The following is an 11,874-nucleotide window of genomic DNA, read 5'->3' as shown; positions in this document are numbered from 1 at the left end:
GTGGGCGTCTTCGCAGACGACCCACCAACGTGGCCCCTTTTAGGTGGCATCTTGGGCGCCGTGTATAGAAACACGTGCGCGAGAGTGATCGAGTGAACTAGCGGCGCGTAAAGCTGCTCGCAGTTCCTCTCTCCTCTTTGTCGAATTTAAAAATGTAAATTCGTTCTTAAAGAGGGGGATGGTGTAACGGGCTAGAGTTGCCCTAATGTTACACAGTCCCCATTAAGTACATTTGGTACTTAAGGGGATGGTCAATTACTAAATAATAGTAATTAGACCCAACACTCGGGTGTGGTGCACATTTGTGACCAACCCTTGTGGATGTGATGCACATGGGTGCATTCACATTAGGAGGGATGACGCCCAGCGTCATCCATGATGACGGCTAGCGTCATCAGTTACGCGAGGTATCTATAAAGATACGCTCGCAATACATATTAAATGATATCTATAGAGATAACATTTTAATTGGTAAAAATAGGTATTTGTATTTAATTCTATTAAATATAAATCAGTCTGAAAATTACTACCTACTTGGTAAGTGCGCACGAGGAGACGGATTACCGCTCCCGTGACGACACTTTACCAGAGTTCTTAGTGTGTTGGGTGAGGTCGCTTGCGCGCCCACCACAACTATCTCACTGCACGCAAGAGAAGCAGGTTTAACCGCTTCCTCGCTGTGCTAGGGTGTGTGCTTAAGTAGAGCGTGGCCGCATTACGACGTGCCCGCCTACATACAGGTCGTGGAAGCCGGCGTTTTAATCCATTCTGGTGAAAACATCGTATCCCAAGCGACTAACCTCAAGATTAAAGTGTCTATGGTAGAACCTTCATCTGCGTAGATTAACGTCGTTCAAATCAATGGTTTCTTACTGTTAAATCTGCTGCTAAACTTCTTCTTCATTTTGTTAACTTTGCAACCTTTTTAATTGTTACGGAGTGGATCGGTACATAAGTATAATTTCTCAAGAGAAAAAAATAATTATTATTAATTTTAAAAGGTAACTAATAAAGAAGTACAAATTATTATCTGTATTTATTTTACCTTAAAGAGTTCCATAAAGCCAAATTTGGTATTATTGATGCAATAAGACAATAGCTCTATTGATTGGTTGATTTTAGTCTAAATCAACGCCAATCATTTCAAGACACGATTGTGCAATGCGCCAGGAGGCGCCATACTTAGTAAGATATTTATATAATTAGCTCAGTAGTTGATCTGTAAAGTCAAAAGTCTTTTTTTTATTTTTTTAATGCCGACATATTATTGACACGCTTAAATTCACAAGAATGTTAAATAACTGTGAGTAGCGCTAGAAGATCGTTACGGAGAAAACTATTAATACAGTTTTATCTTTCCTAATTCTAAATCCATTCAATTACCCTTTGGTAGCTAAAGACCCTTGGCTACCCAAAAACCTTCCTCTGTACTCTTGTGTACCGGAAGTCTCAAGGCACCCTACCTGCACTGTAATGAGTGTAGGGTTTATTAGTACTGAACAGTACTAGCGAAAGGTGCCCCGTTACAATATGTCTTCTTCTGACTTCAGGAGCGAGGTAGCTCCGCTATAGTGTTAGCGATTGTATTTCTTGAATTATAAAAAAAGATATCTCCATGAATCCTTCATGTGTATATTACTTTCTATTGTGCCGCGTAAGCTACAAAATCAAACAAATTGACTCGATAGGGCACAATAGAAAAGTCGTTTAATTTGGTGCAAGGTTGTACCGCCGTCCCTTCGTATGGATTGGAGACTAATAATGGTAGATAAAGAAGCACGATTGATCGCAATTCGTTTCTCTTTTCAAGCAAATGCGTAGTGTATTTCGTCTATTAGCTCGGAAAAGGCAAATAAATGTAATCGACACAATCTTAGCGAATGCGACAATCTCATCGAATGCGACAATCTCCCATCATTTGAGAATGCTCGACAGATGCCAGCATTCTGAAATTTCGTTGTTTTGGCGATGTCACGAACCACGGGGCTACACCCCTTTACTTCTAACAAAATTCTGCAACAAATGTCATTTTAGTATCGATCCAGGCAATATATATCGGCATTCAAATTTGCTATCTTGGGTTCCATCGCACATACCTGTTATCAATGATAAGGTCTATGTGCAGCAACCAATTAATTTATCAAATGAAAAGTCCATCTTCAATTAACCTTTTGAATAGATGATGTCAAAATCGAGCTTGGTGATAATATTAAACGGATATTAAGGCCTTTCGTGTTATTACTGGCTTACTACATCTGGATAATGCCCATGTCATCGAAAGGGTCTTACGTTAAGTGTCGTAGTTGAAACTTTACAAACACGACACGACAATGGGTAAAGATGTGGGCGGCATAGTTTAAAAGCCCAACCGAAACACTGCGACAATTTCTCCAGCTGTGAACGACCTTAACACTGCGTGTTGAAACCTATTAAACAAATCAAAAACAACGCACACCATGGAAAAACCCAAATCTGTGACAAGAACCGTTCCCAAAGCGGTCTTATCCACAGCTCGACACCACGAGCTCAATTTTGGGATGAGTAAATGATCGCTTCTCTGCGTTCTCGTAGGCAACGAAAGACTTCATTCTTCAATTGACCTCCACTTCTCCTCACTTATCTTCACCAAACCCGATCCGATGAAAGTTTATGTGCTTCCTCTCGTAGCTCTCGCAAGCCTTGCAATCAATGCTTCAGCTACTTCTGTTGCGAATGAGTGCAGCGGTCCTGGCGCGCCACCACACCCACCCATTATGGAGGACCCCGCTTCCTCACCTGAACCGTGCTCTGGGGAACATGCTCGAACCACCCCCCCTGCTGGAGCGATCGTTGTCGATATCACTGGCAAATACAAAGGTAGCTTCAAGACGTTGACCGAAGGAATAGCCAACATTCCTGACACGACAGAGGTGACTACGGTATTCGTCTTTCCTGGCGTTTATGAGGAGCAAGTGGTGGTCGAGAAAATTAAAAGCCCTCTTGTAATTCAGGGGTACACGTGTGACACCATGAAGTACTCGGCCAACCAAGTGACCGTCACGCAAGCCAAAGCTCAGGCGCACGTGCCAGCAGAGATCATTGACAATCGTAACTTTCTTACGAGTACCATGGGTTTCAAGTCCCAGAGCGGTGTGAAAGTGTATAACCTGAACGTGGCCAACACGGCGGGCAAGATTGAAAAGGATGGCCAAGCTGTGGCCGTGTACGTCGACAATACGGACTATGGGTTCTACGCGTGTAACTTTACGGGGTTCCAGGACACCGTATGTGCGAATAAGGGCCGCGAACTCTTTGTCAAGTCGTACATTCGCGGTGCTGTCGACTTTGTGTTTGGTCAACGAGCCATGGCGTGGTTCGAATCGTGCGACATTGAAGCCATTTCAAAAGGCTACATTACCGGCAATGGCAACCAGAACGAGACGGTCGTGTCCGAATTTGTCTTCAACAGAGCGCGTGTCTTTGGCTCGAAGAGTAAAAGTACAATGTTGGGCCGTCCGTGGCGAGAATACGCACGTGTGGTCTTCCAGGAATGCGAGCTAAGCGACGTCGTGGACCCGAAAGGATGGTCGGCGTGGGATGATAAGATGACTACGAAGAATGCATATTTTAAAGAATTTAACAACACTGGCCCGGGTGCCAAGCTCGATGAGCGCGTCGAATTCAGTGGACAGCTCGACGCGGCAAAAAAAATGTCGGAGATTCTTGGTGAAGGCCTTGCTAACTACTGGTGGGTCGACACCAAGTACTTTTAATCTGCTACGATCATTCAGTAGTTACACACTTGAGACTACACTTGACATATTTGACTTCAGAAATAAAGATTTGTGTTTGTCGACTACAACACACCGAACGCAATAATTGCACCGATATGTTTTTAGGTGTGGCTTTTCTTTATAATCATAGAAATGGATCGACTCAGCTTTAAGCTTTGCATAAAAAAAACTAAATTAATTTATTAAACACAGATGCACCTCCAGAAGGCGTCTTGATTACATTTCGTCTAATTTGATAACAGTTTGTTAACAGGACACATTTATTTATTTTTGAGGTTAACAGGGGTTCTATTGTCATAAATCTGACTTCCGAGTTCCTGCTCTTTTGTCTTGAGTTCACTATTTCTTTCTGCTCTGAATCGCGTCTTATAGCCTGTTAATAGAGCTATAAGACGCGATTTATTGGCGCTGAAGTCTTCAATTCAGACAACGACACTTTTCTAGTGAAACTCGGCTTTCCCACGAAACGCCATGAGAAAAGTGTCGTTGTCTGAATTGAAGACTTCAGCGCCAATAGAATGGCTATGACTTTTCAGAAATCTTGTAAACCATAATGGTATATAGACAGTATGTCTCACGATTAGACATCGCACAAGGAGGCGCATTGCGTAGTTAACTATGTTCCAAGTGATTTGAACACAGTTTGCCAACCGCGAAAGTTCAAGCAATGGATGCCGGCATTATTGCCGCTTTTAATAGGCGTTCCGGCGCTACAATCTTCAGCACGCTGGTATGTATGCACCATATAAATGAAGATGCATCTGCAACGCGTTAGGTGTGGTTCTTGTAGAGATTGTTACGGGCGAGACTCGTATCATTAATGCTCAGAGGCTGCCGATGAAGCGACCAGGTAGCGAAAATGGTCTGCTTTCAACAGCTGAAAATATAGGTGCGTCGAAAGGACTTGACGAATTACAAGTCAGTTTAAATGATTGATGAATAGTATTTTCCCGAATTTAGTGCATAGTCCCACCTTTATACATCGTATAAAAGGAGTGCACCTTAACGATGTTTTATTGCTTGAAGTCCTCATAAATCCCGTTATTACGAACCCATCCGTCGCCGAGACCATGCTGCAGCCATCCATCTCATCAATTTTGTAAACTAAAGTAGTTCATTCCTCACCTTCCCAAGTCGAGTGCACTTCCTCATTTGCCATTTCAACCAAAATGTCTAAAAACGGACTATTAACGACAGTCAAAGCTCAAGAGGAACGTCACCTTGTCGACAAACTGCGCAACATGGGTCTTGCACAATATATTGAATTGCCACAAATTGCTGTAATGGGTGACACGTCCAGTGGCAAATCGTCATTACTATCAGCCCTGTCAGGCGTCTCGTTCCCTTCAAACGACCAACTTACGACGAGATGTCCAACACAACTCATTTTAACTCGTGCTCCCACTTTTCATGGCACCGTTCGTCTTGTCCGATTCCAGCGAAATGGGGGTGATGCTGAAGACGAAGCAAAAGAAGAGCTAAATCGCCTTGAAGACGTACCCGATGCTATCACAAAGCTCACTCAGAAACTCGTGGACGAAGGACAGTATATCAGCGATGACCAGATTGTGATTGAAATGTGCGGACCAGAGTTGCCTGATCTCACCCTCACCGATCTACCGGGTTTAGTGCGTACTGTTGGTGATCATGAAGACGAAAGTATTATCTCAAGAGTTCGGGAAATGGTTGATCGATACATGCGACAAGAGCGGACAGTTATCATTGCTGTTGTCCCAGCTAATGTGGACATGCACAATACCGAGATTCTACAGGCAGCGCAACAAGCGGATCCCAATGGCACACGCACAATCGCAGTCGTCACGAAGGTGGATTTGGTGGATGCAGGAGCAGAGATGTCAGTTCACGAGTTGTTGTTAAACAAGAAGAAAAAAATGCACCTCGGTTACCACGCCGTCAAGTGTCGGAATCAACGGGAGTTGACTGCAGGAACGAGTATTGAGAAAGGGTTGGCAAACGAAATGACATTCTTTAATCAGCACGAGTACTGGTGCCAATTGCCGTCACATCTATGGGGCATTCCTACGTTGACAAAGCGTTTGGTGTCGATCTTGCAAGATAATATTCGACGATCCTTGCCAAAGGTTATCACTGAAATGAATACTCTAATAGCGGACATACAGAATTCATTGTCAAGCTTAGGAACGCCCCTAGAGACACCGGGGGCTCAGCGACAACAGTTTGGCAAGTGGGCTGATCACTATCTTCGCTTGATGGAAGCAGCGATGGAAGGACGATACGAACTCTTGCCATCAGCTTCCTCTGCTGCGGCAAGCCATATTAACGCTCGACTTCGAGCTGTGATCCGAATTGAGGATGCTGCTTTTCAAAAGGCGATTGAAGATTCAAAGAACCCCAAATCGCAGGATTCAGTTGCAATCGGAGATTTGGTGGAAATTCAGATCGATGACAGTTGGAGAAGTGATGAAGTCAAGGAAATCCGAAATGACAGTACTATAAGTACAGCTTCCTCCGAATGGAATGAGCGGGAAAAATGGCGTTATGATAAGATTGCAGTGCTCAAGCGATTTATTCGCGAGAATCGTGGTGACGAGCTTGCGATTTTTACGTCGTATCAAGTCTTTTGCAACTTGTTCCGTCAGTATGTCGACAAGTGGGGACCGCCAGCAGAAAAGCTTTTAAATGCGTATGGAAAACAAACCAAAATGGTTTCAGACTTTGTATCGGCTGAGATTCACGCAACATCGCGAGTGGTGCAGTTTCTTAGACGTAAAGCGACAGAAGTGTTAAATCGCGTTGTCGAAGCTGCTTCTCAAGAGACTAAAAGCTTACTACTCGCGGAAGGAAGACCATATACTCAAGATATGCGTTTGTTTGAGGACCTGGACAAACAACGCTTTCAAGCTCTCGAGAAACATGTTGAAAGTGAAGCTGCTGCGGATTCAGATGGCAAAGTGTCACTTAGTCAGGTTATGAATGTTTTGAAGTCGGTTACCATGGCGACTGAGGATCGAGAGGCACTGGAGATGGAAGTGGCGTTAAAGGCTTATTTGGATGTGGCCATTCCACGATTCGTGGATGCAATCCCAATGCGCCTGAATGATTTAATTTTGCGCACATTTGTGACGGACTTGACGAACGAGCTGAACGGGTTGACGGATCAAAAGCTGGCGAGATTGATGCAAGATTCCGAGCAAAAAGTGCTAGAGCGTCAACGACTAAAGGATGAACTTGCGTGTCTTGTTAGCGCCAAGAAGGAAATTGAATTGGTTTGCTAAGAGTGACTTCGTCAAGATATTTTACCAATTTTGTATTATGTGTTTTTTTGCGAAGAGCTTATGATTAAGAAATATCCAAGAGATTATATTCAAAAGTGATCTGTAACAAATAGTACTCTTCTTTGACAAAGCGACACATTTTTTACCTTTGTGATTGCAGAGCTTTTGACTTGAAGCATTTCTTTATGTGGAGGCTTTTGGTTAAACGCAGGAATAAGTATTGCTGTAGATGGCACCAATTCGGGTTTTGCTAGCTAGTTAAACTGCAACGGATGGTCCTCGTCTGCTGGTTGGTCAATCTGCTCGGGAGTGCCTTGTTTCGTTTCAAATTCGTTATCGTCCTCAGTTGTAAAGTAATTGCTCTTGGTGGCACCATTTACCATAGAGGGGTCATCTGTTTCCCCATTTTGGCCTTCGATCGGATCCAGTCTCGAGTTCTCCACAGTCTTACCATACGATTCCGTTCCATCATCTTGATTCGAACTCACTTGCTTGAATGGTTCCGAATTCTTTTTAAGAATACTGTCAAGGTCTTTTAGAGATAATAACATCTCCTCCGTTGACATCTCGTTACCGGTCGTACCGACCGAGTCGTCGTCGTAAACGTTATCGACCAAATAGGGTTCACCTGCCGTCTTAGACGATTTGGATGCGACGAGCGGCTCTATTGGTGAATCCAACATGCCATCTTTTGTCACGTCGTCCTGGGTCCGAAGCGTATTATCAAGGTCGTCGTCGTAGACGTTGCCAACCGAATAGGGTTCACCACCCGTCTTAGACGATTTAGATGCGACGATCGACTTTGCGGGGGAGGCCGTCAATGGATGTGGACCCCCGTTAATCATACTTTCAAAGTCCTTAAGATTGGACATGAGATCATCTGGTGACATGCCGTTCTTGCCTTCGATATCATAACCGGAGCCAGACGAATAAGTAGAAGCCTTTGCAATGGCATATTTGTCCATAATGGCATCTATATTCTCGTCCGTGATGCTAGATTCGTCAATGTAATCAGCGTCTTTCTGTTCCCAGCCTCGACGATTTTGCTGCGACGTTTCCTTCCTCAAAGAATGCGTCATGTCATTGTCCATATCGTTATCCTGGTCACCGGTCGTACCGAAAAAATCATCGTCGTAAACGTTGCCGACCGAATAGGGTTCACCTCCCTTCTTGGACGATTTAGATGCGACGGTCGGCTCTATTGATGGGTCTAACATGCCATCTTTCGTCACGTCGTCTTGGGTCCGAAGGGCATTATCAAGGTCGTCGTCGTAAACGTTGCCGACCGAATAGGGTTCACCTCCCGTCTTAGACGATTTAGATGCGACAGTCGGCTCCATTGATGGGTCTAACATGCCACCTTTCGTCACGTCGTCCTGGGTCCGAAGGGTATTATCAAGATCGTCATTGTAGACTGGGCCAAGCGAAAAGGGTTCACCTCCCTTCTTGGACGACTTCGACGAGACGGTGGACTTCGTCGATAGATCCGCGCTATCCTCATTATTGACACCATTAAGCGGCCGACTCTCAACGGATCCGTTATCCGTGGCGTCGAGTGAGTCCAACTCCAATTGGTCGACATTCTCCGTTTTGCTGACATCGACAGGCTCGAAGTCGGTCGCACGAAGGCTATTGGGATTGCCTCCTTTAGCAGTAGTGACAGCAAGAGCCGCAAGGACAAGGATAGTAGCTAGTTTCATCTTCTATGAGATCAAATGCAAAGTGACTTTGCTGCGCTCTGCAGTACACCTTCGAGGACGATTCCACGCAATCGTACGACATTACACATTTATTGAATTTGTTACAATACCAAGGCAGAGCAAACCAGTACCGAATCTTTCTCTATCGCGATATCTACTTCACGGACTGCTGTAATGTTCTTTGATTGGACATAGAGGATGCTGTGTCTACTACATCACTCGCTTCTACAGCGAGGATATGCGCTTTTCATGACGACGTGACGCTTCCAGCTTAAGAAAATAGGAATGCTTGGTTGCTGCGATGTGTTGCGTAGCCTTTAATTGACTACATACTAAACGCGAATTAAACCTATCGACCCCTTGACGCGCTAGGTCATTGAGACTTTACGAGACTTTTCTGACGAGATTTTAATGCACGATTTTTTTGTACATTACAGTACAGCTTCTGATGACGCTAGATTTTTTTTTGATGTAAAATTTTGTATAGTTGCTATCCTTTTAATTATTTTTGATTTATAAGGATTAAATCTGCTGTAACTTGATTTTGAGTGTTGAAACTTAGCTGCTGCACGCAGATAAGACGCTTCGTATGGTTACGAGGAATTTGCCGCAGCAATGACGGCAGTACAAATAAACGATAGATGCAGTCAATGCACTTTACATTTTAAGCTACAATAAGTGCCCTTGCACAGAATACTAATTTGTTGGAAAATAAGGCAATGTATTTTGTTTCGAAAATTGAAAGAGAAAAAAAATGATAATAAGCGGAGCAAATACATATGCACGGTTACAGGCTAACCAACATTATCTGTCGCTTATTTTCATTCTCCATAAAAATAGGACTATTTTTTAAGCAACATTATACACTCCTCTATAAGAGCAAACAGACGGTAGGGTAAGAGTTCATGAAAAACTGACGATATGGTGACAATCAGCGAGTCTGAGCGCGACGAGTTTGAGGATGTCCTCGGTAGCGGCGGCATCTTCCGCAAGATGCTAAATTTAAATGAGGACGGAATTCAAGCTGGTGAATCAGTCGTTCTATTTTCAACTCGGTAATCCTTAATTTAATGTCAACTTGGCGACATATGGCCATTTGTGTCTTCTCCTTGCAGAATTTGGCGAAGAAGTCGGCATCCGCTACTCGACATGGGTGTTACAATCCGGTCATAAAGTGGCTTCTAATGAAACGCGCAAGTTTCGTATTGGCGACGGAGAGGTGATGCCAGCACTTGAGCTCGTGGCCAAGATGCTCCACGTCGGCGAAGTGTGTGAGGTGCGCTGCGACGCGCGCTTTGCCTACGGAGACGTTGGTTTGGAGCCGCATGTGGCTCCAGGAGACGAGATCAAGCTCGAAGTTGAGCTCTGCCGCGTTGGCAAGCGGATCACAACGGACATGAGCTCCCAGGAGCTGCTTGTTGAAGCCACGCAAAAGAAAGAAAGTGGCAATCGCTATTTTTGTGAAAAAAATTACGAACAAGCGGCAAAATTGTACAAACGGGCATTGAAGCTATTGGAGTCGTGGGACCAGAGCGACGACGACCAGACTCAATGTAAAGAACTATTGATCGCATTAGGCAACAACGTGGGCAATGTGCAGCACAAATTGAAACAATACAAAGAAGCGCGACAGTCGAGCCTCGAAGTGCTGCAGCTTGATGGAAAGAATGTGAAGGCCATGTATCGAATTGGCCAAATTGCACTCGATCAGAATGAATTTGAAGAGGCCAATGTGTTTCTTCGCAAAGCACTGGAGATGGAGCCGAAGAATACGAAAGTACGGCAATTACTGGTGCAGCTAAAGAAGCAAAAGCGTGAAATGAAGGCGCTGGAGAGGAAGCTGTATGCAAAGCTTGGTGGCGTGAAAAAGCCCGAGCGTGTAGAGATGGGAACGATTGCGGCGCTTATAGAATGGGCTCGACAGAATGCAATGATAGTAGCGGCTGTATGGACTCTCTTGGCTGCAATTGTCATCTACGCGCTTACCAGTAACTGATCCAAGTCTCGGCGACGAAGGACGCTGGTGCTTTATTTTTTTTAGATAAGGCATGCTTAGAATATAGCACTTTAGCTTCCTATGCTCTAATGCTCTAATAGGGAACATAACTAAAGACAGTTTGTGCGACGGAATTTAGGTTGCAAGAGAAAGAGTTAGAAGCTACCCTTGAAAGTTCTGTAAAAAGCAATGAAAAAAGTTTTCAAAGATTACTAGGGTAAACGTCCACAGCTAAAATTGATATCCACAGCTATTTCTTAAAATAGTTCTATTTTAAATTTTAATTAGCCGCTTCATGTTAAATTATTGATCCACAACATTTTAAAGAAAAGTTTTCAAATCCACATACTAAAATATTGGTGTTTGTTACGTAAAATTAACAATTAAAGGTTGTTTATTAATATATGGAACCGGTATAGGCACACCCCTCACCGTATGTTTATTTCGATTAAATAAAAACTACACATTTTAAATAAACAGTTTCATTATTCCGCCAAAGCGCAAAATTGACAATTTTTTTTTATTCTAGTCGATTTTGATCCCTTTGGACCTTGGTACCCCCCTCCCCCACTAAATTACATTTGGGAAGCGATATAGCCACAGCCTCTATTTACGAGAGTAGCGTAATGGTAATAACTTGTTGATAACTAGAATATATATTGAGAAACCTTTGTGCAGTGTAACAGGGTGTATCGTTACATGATATTAACACTTAAAGGTTGTTAATTAATATACACTCTAAAAGGTAGATAATATTTGAAGAATATTACTATATATAGTAATGTTCAGAAATCTTATCCATAAATAGGTATAGGCCATTTTTTATATCTATTTGTCCCGCAGACTAATCAGCTGTAAACGTAACCAAAGAGAAAGTGACAGATAAGATTTCAATTGCATGTTTAGTATTTGTTCAAAATTAAGTTAGCATTAACAGATAGAAAGAATAGAAACTTAATAATATTAATACAGTTTTCATTTAACCCTCTTTAAGGTTGTTCCTTAAAGAGAAGTCTTCCTCTGCACGTACTAGTGTACGTGAAGTGACGAAAGGCACCACTCGCAACTGAAGCAGTGCGAAGTGGACTTGCACTGAAGCAGTACAAGTCGTAGTGCCCCGTTACACCTGGTTGCACTTTTTAGTCCGT

General features: G+C 43.4%; 4 protein-coding genes across 4 annotated transcripts; 3 read left to right on the top strand and 1 right to left on the bottom strand.

Moving 5' to 3' along the window:
• Positions 1-2,753: 2,753 nt before the first annotated feature.
• On the top strand, positions 2,754-3,752 carry CCR75_005755 (uncharacterized protein; the record flags this gene model as incomplete). Its single annotated transcript, XM_067963831.1, has 1 exon — positions 2,754-3,752. The coding sequence occupies one exon, from the start codon at positions 2,754-2,756 to the stop codon at positions 3,750-3,752; it is 999 nt and encodes a 332-aa protein (XP_067815480.1).
• Positions 3,753-4,942: 1,190 nt separating this feature from the next.
• Positions 4,943-7,030, top strand: CCR75_005754 (uncharacterized protein; the record flags this gene model as incomplete). Its single annotated transcript, XM_067963830.1, has 1 exon — positions 4,943-7,030. The coding sequence occupies one exon, from the start codon at positions 4,943-4,945 to the stop codon at positions 7,028-7,030; it is 2,088 nt and encodes a 695-aa protein (XP_067815479.1).
• A 254-nt stretch (positions 7,031-7,284) lies between these two features.
• CCR75_005753 (uncharacterized protein) lies at positions 7,285-8,730 on the bottom strand (the record flags this gene model as incomplete). The annotated part of the gene is made up of 1 exon (XM_067963829.1): positions 7,285-8,730. One exon carries the CDS (start codon positions 8,728-8,730, stop codon positions 7,285-7,287), a length of 1,446 nt encoding a protein of 481 aa, XP_067815478.1.
• An 896-nt stretch (positions 8,731-9,626) lies between these two features.
• CCR75_005752 (uncharacterized protein) lies at positions 9,627-10,934 on the top strand. The gene is made up of 2 exons (XM_067963828.1): positions 9,627-9,757; positions 9,846-10,934. Exons 1-2 carry the CDS (start codon positions 9,652-9,654, stop codon positions 10,724-10,726), a joined length of 987 nt encoding a protein of 328 aa, XP_067815477.1. The 5' UTR covers positions 9,627-9,651; the 3' UTR covers positions 10,727-10,934.
• The last annotated feature ends 940 nt before the right edge of the window (positions 10,935-11,874 follow it).

Source organism: Bremia lactucae (assembly GCF_004359215.1).
Source record: "Bremia lactucae strain SF5 chromosome Unknown BlacSF5_NotPlaced_183_SHOA01000117.1_1171385bp, whole genome shotgun sequence".
Classification (NCBI taxonomy): Eukaryota; Oomycota; class Peronosporomycetes; order Peronosporales; family Peronosporaceae; genus Bremia; species Bremia lactucae.
The sequence above is the reverse complement of the archived record's forward strand: the minus strand, read 5'-3'. Positions and strand labels throughout refer to the sequence as shown.

What these genes read in the sequence shown, in the direction of transcription:
- CCR75_005752 (XM_067963828.1), top strand. Translation starts at nt 9,652, where the DNA reads ATGGTGACAATCAGCGAGTCTGAGCGCGACGAGTTTGAGGATGTCCTC. An exon ending in TGAGGACGGAATTCAAGCTG is followed by an intron (nt 9,758 to 9,845) that starts GTGAATCAGTCG and finishes TTCTCCTTGCAG; the next exon opens with AATTTGGCGAAGAAGTCGGC.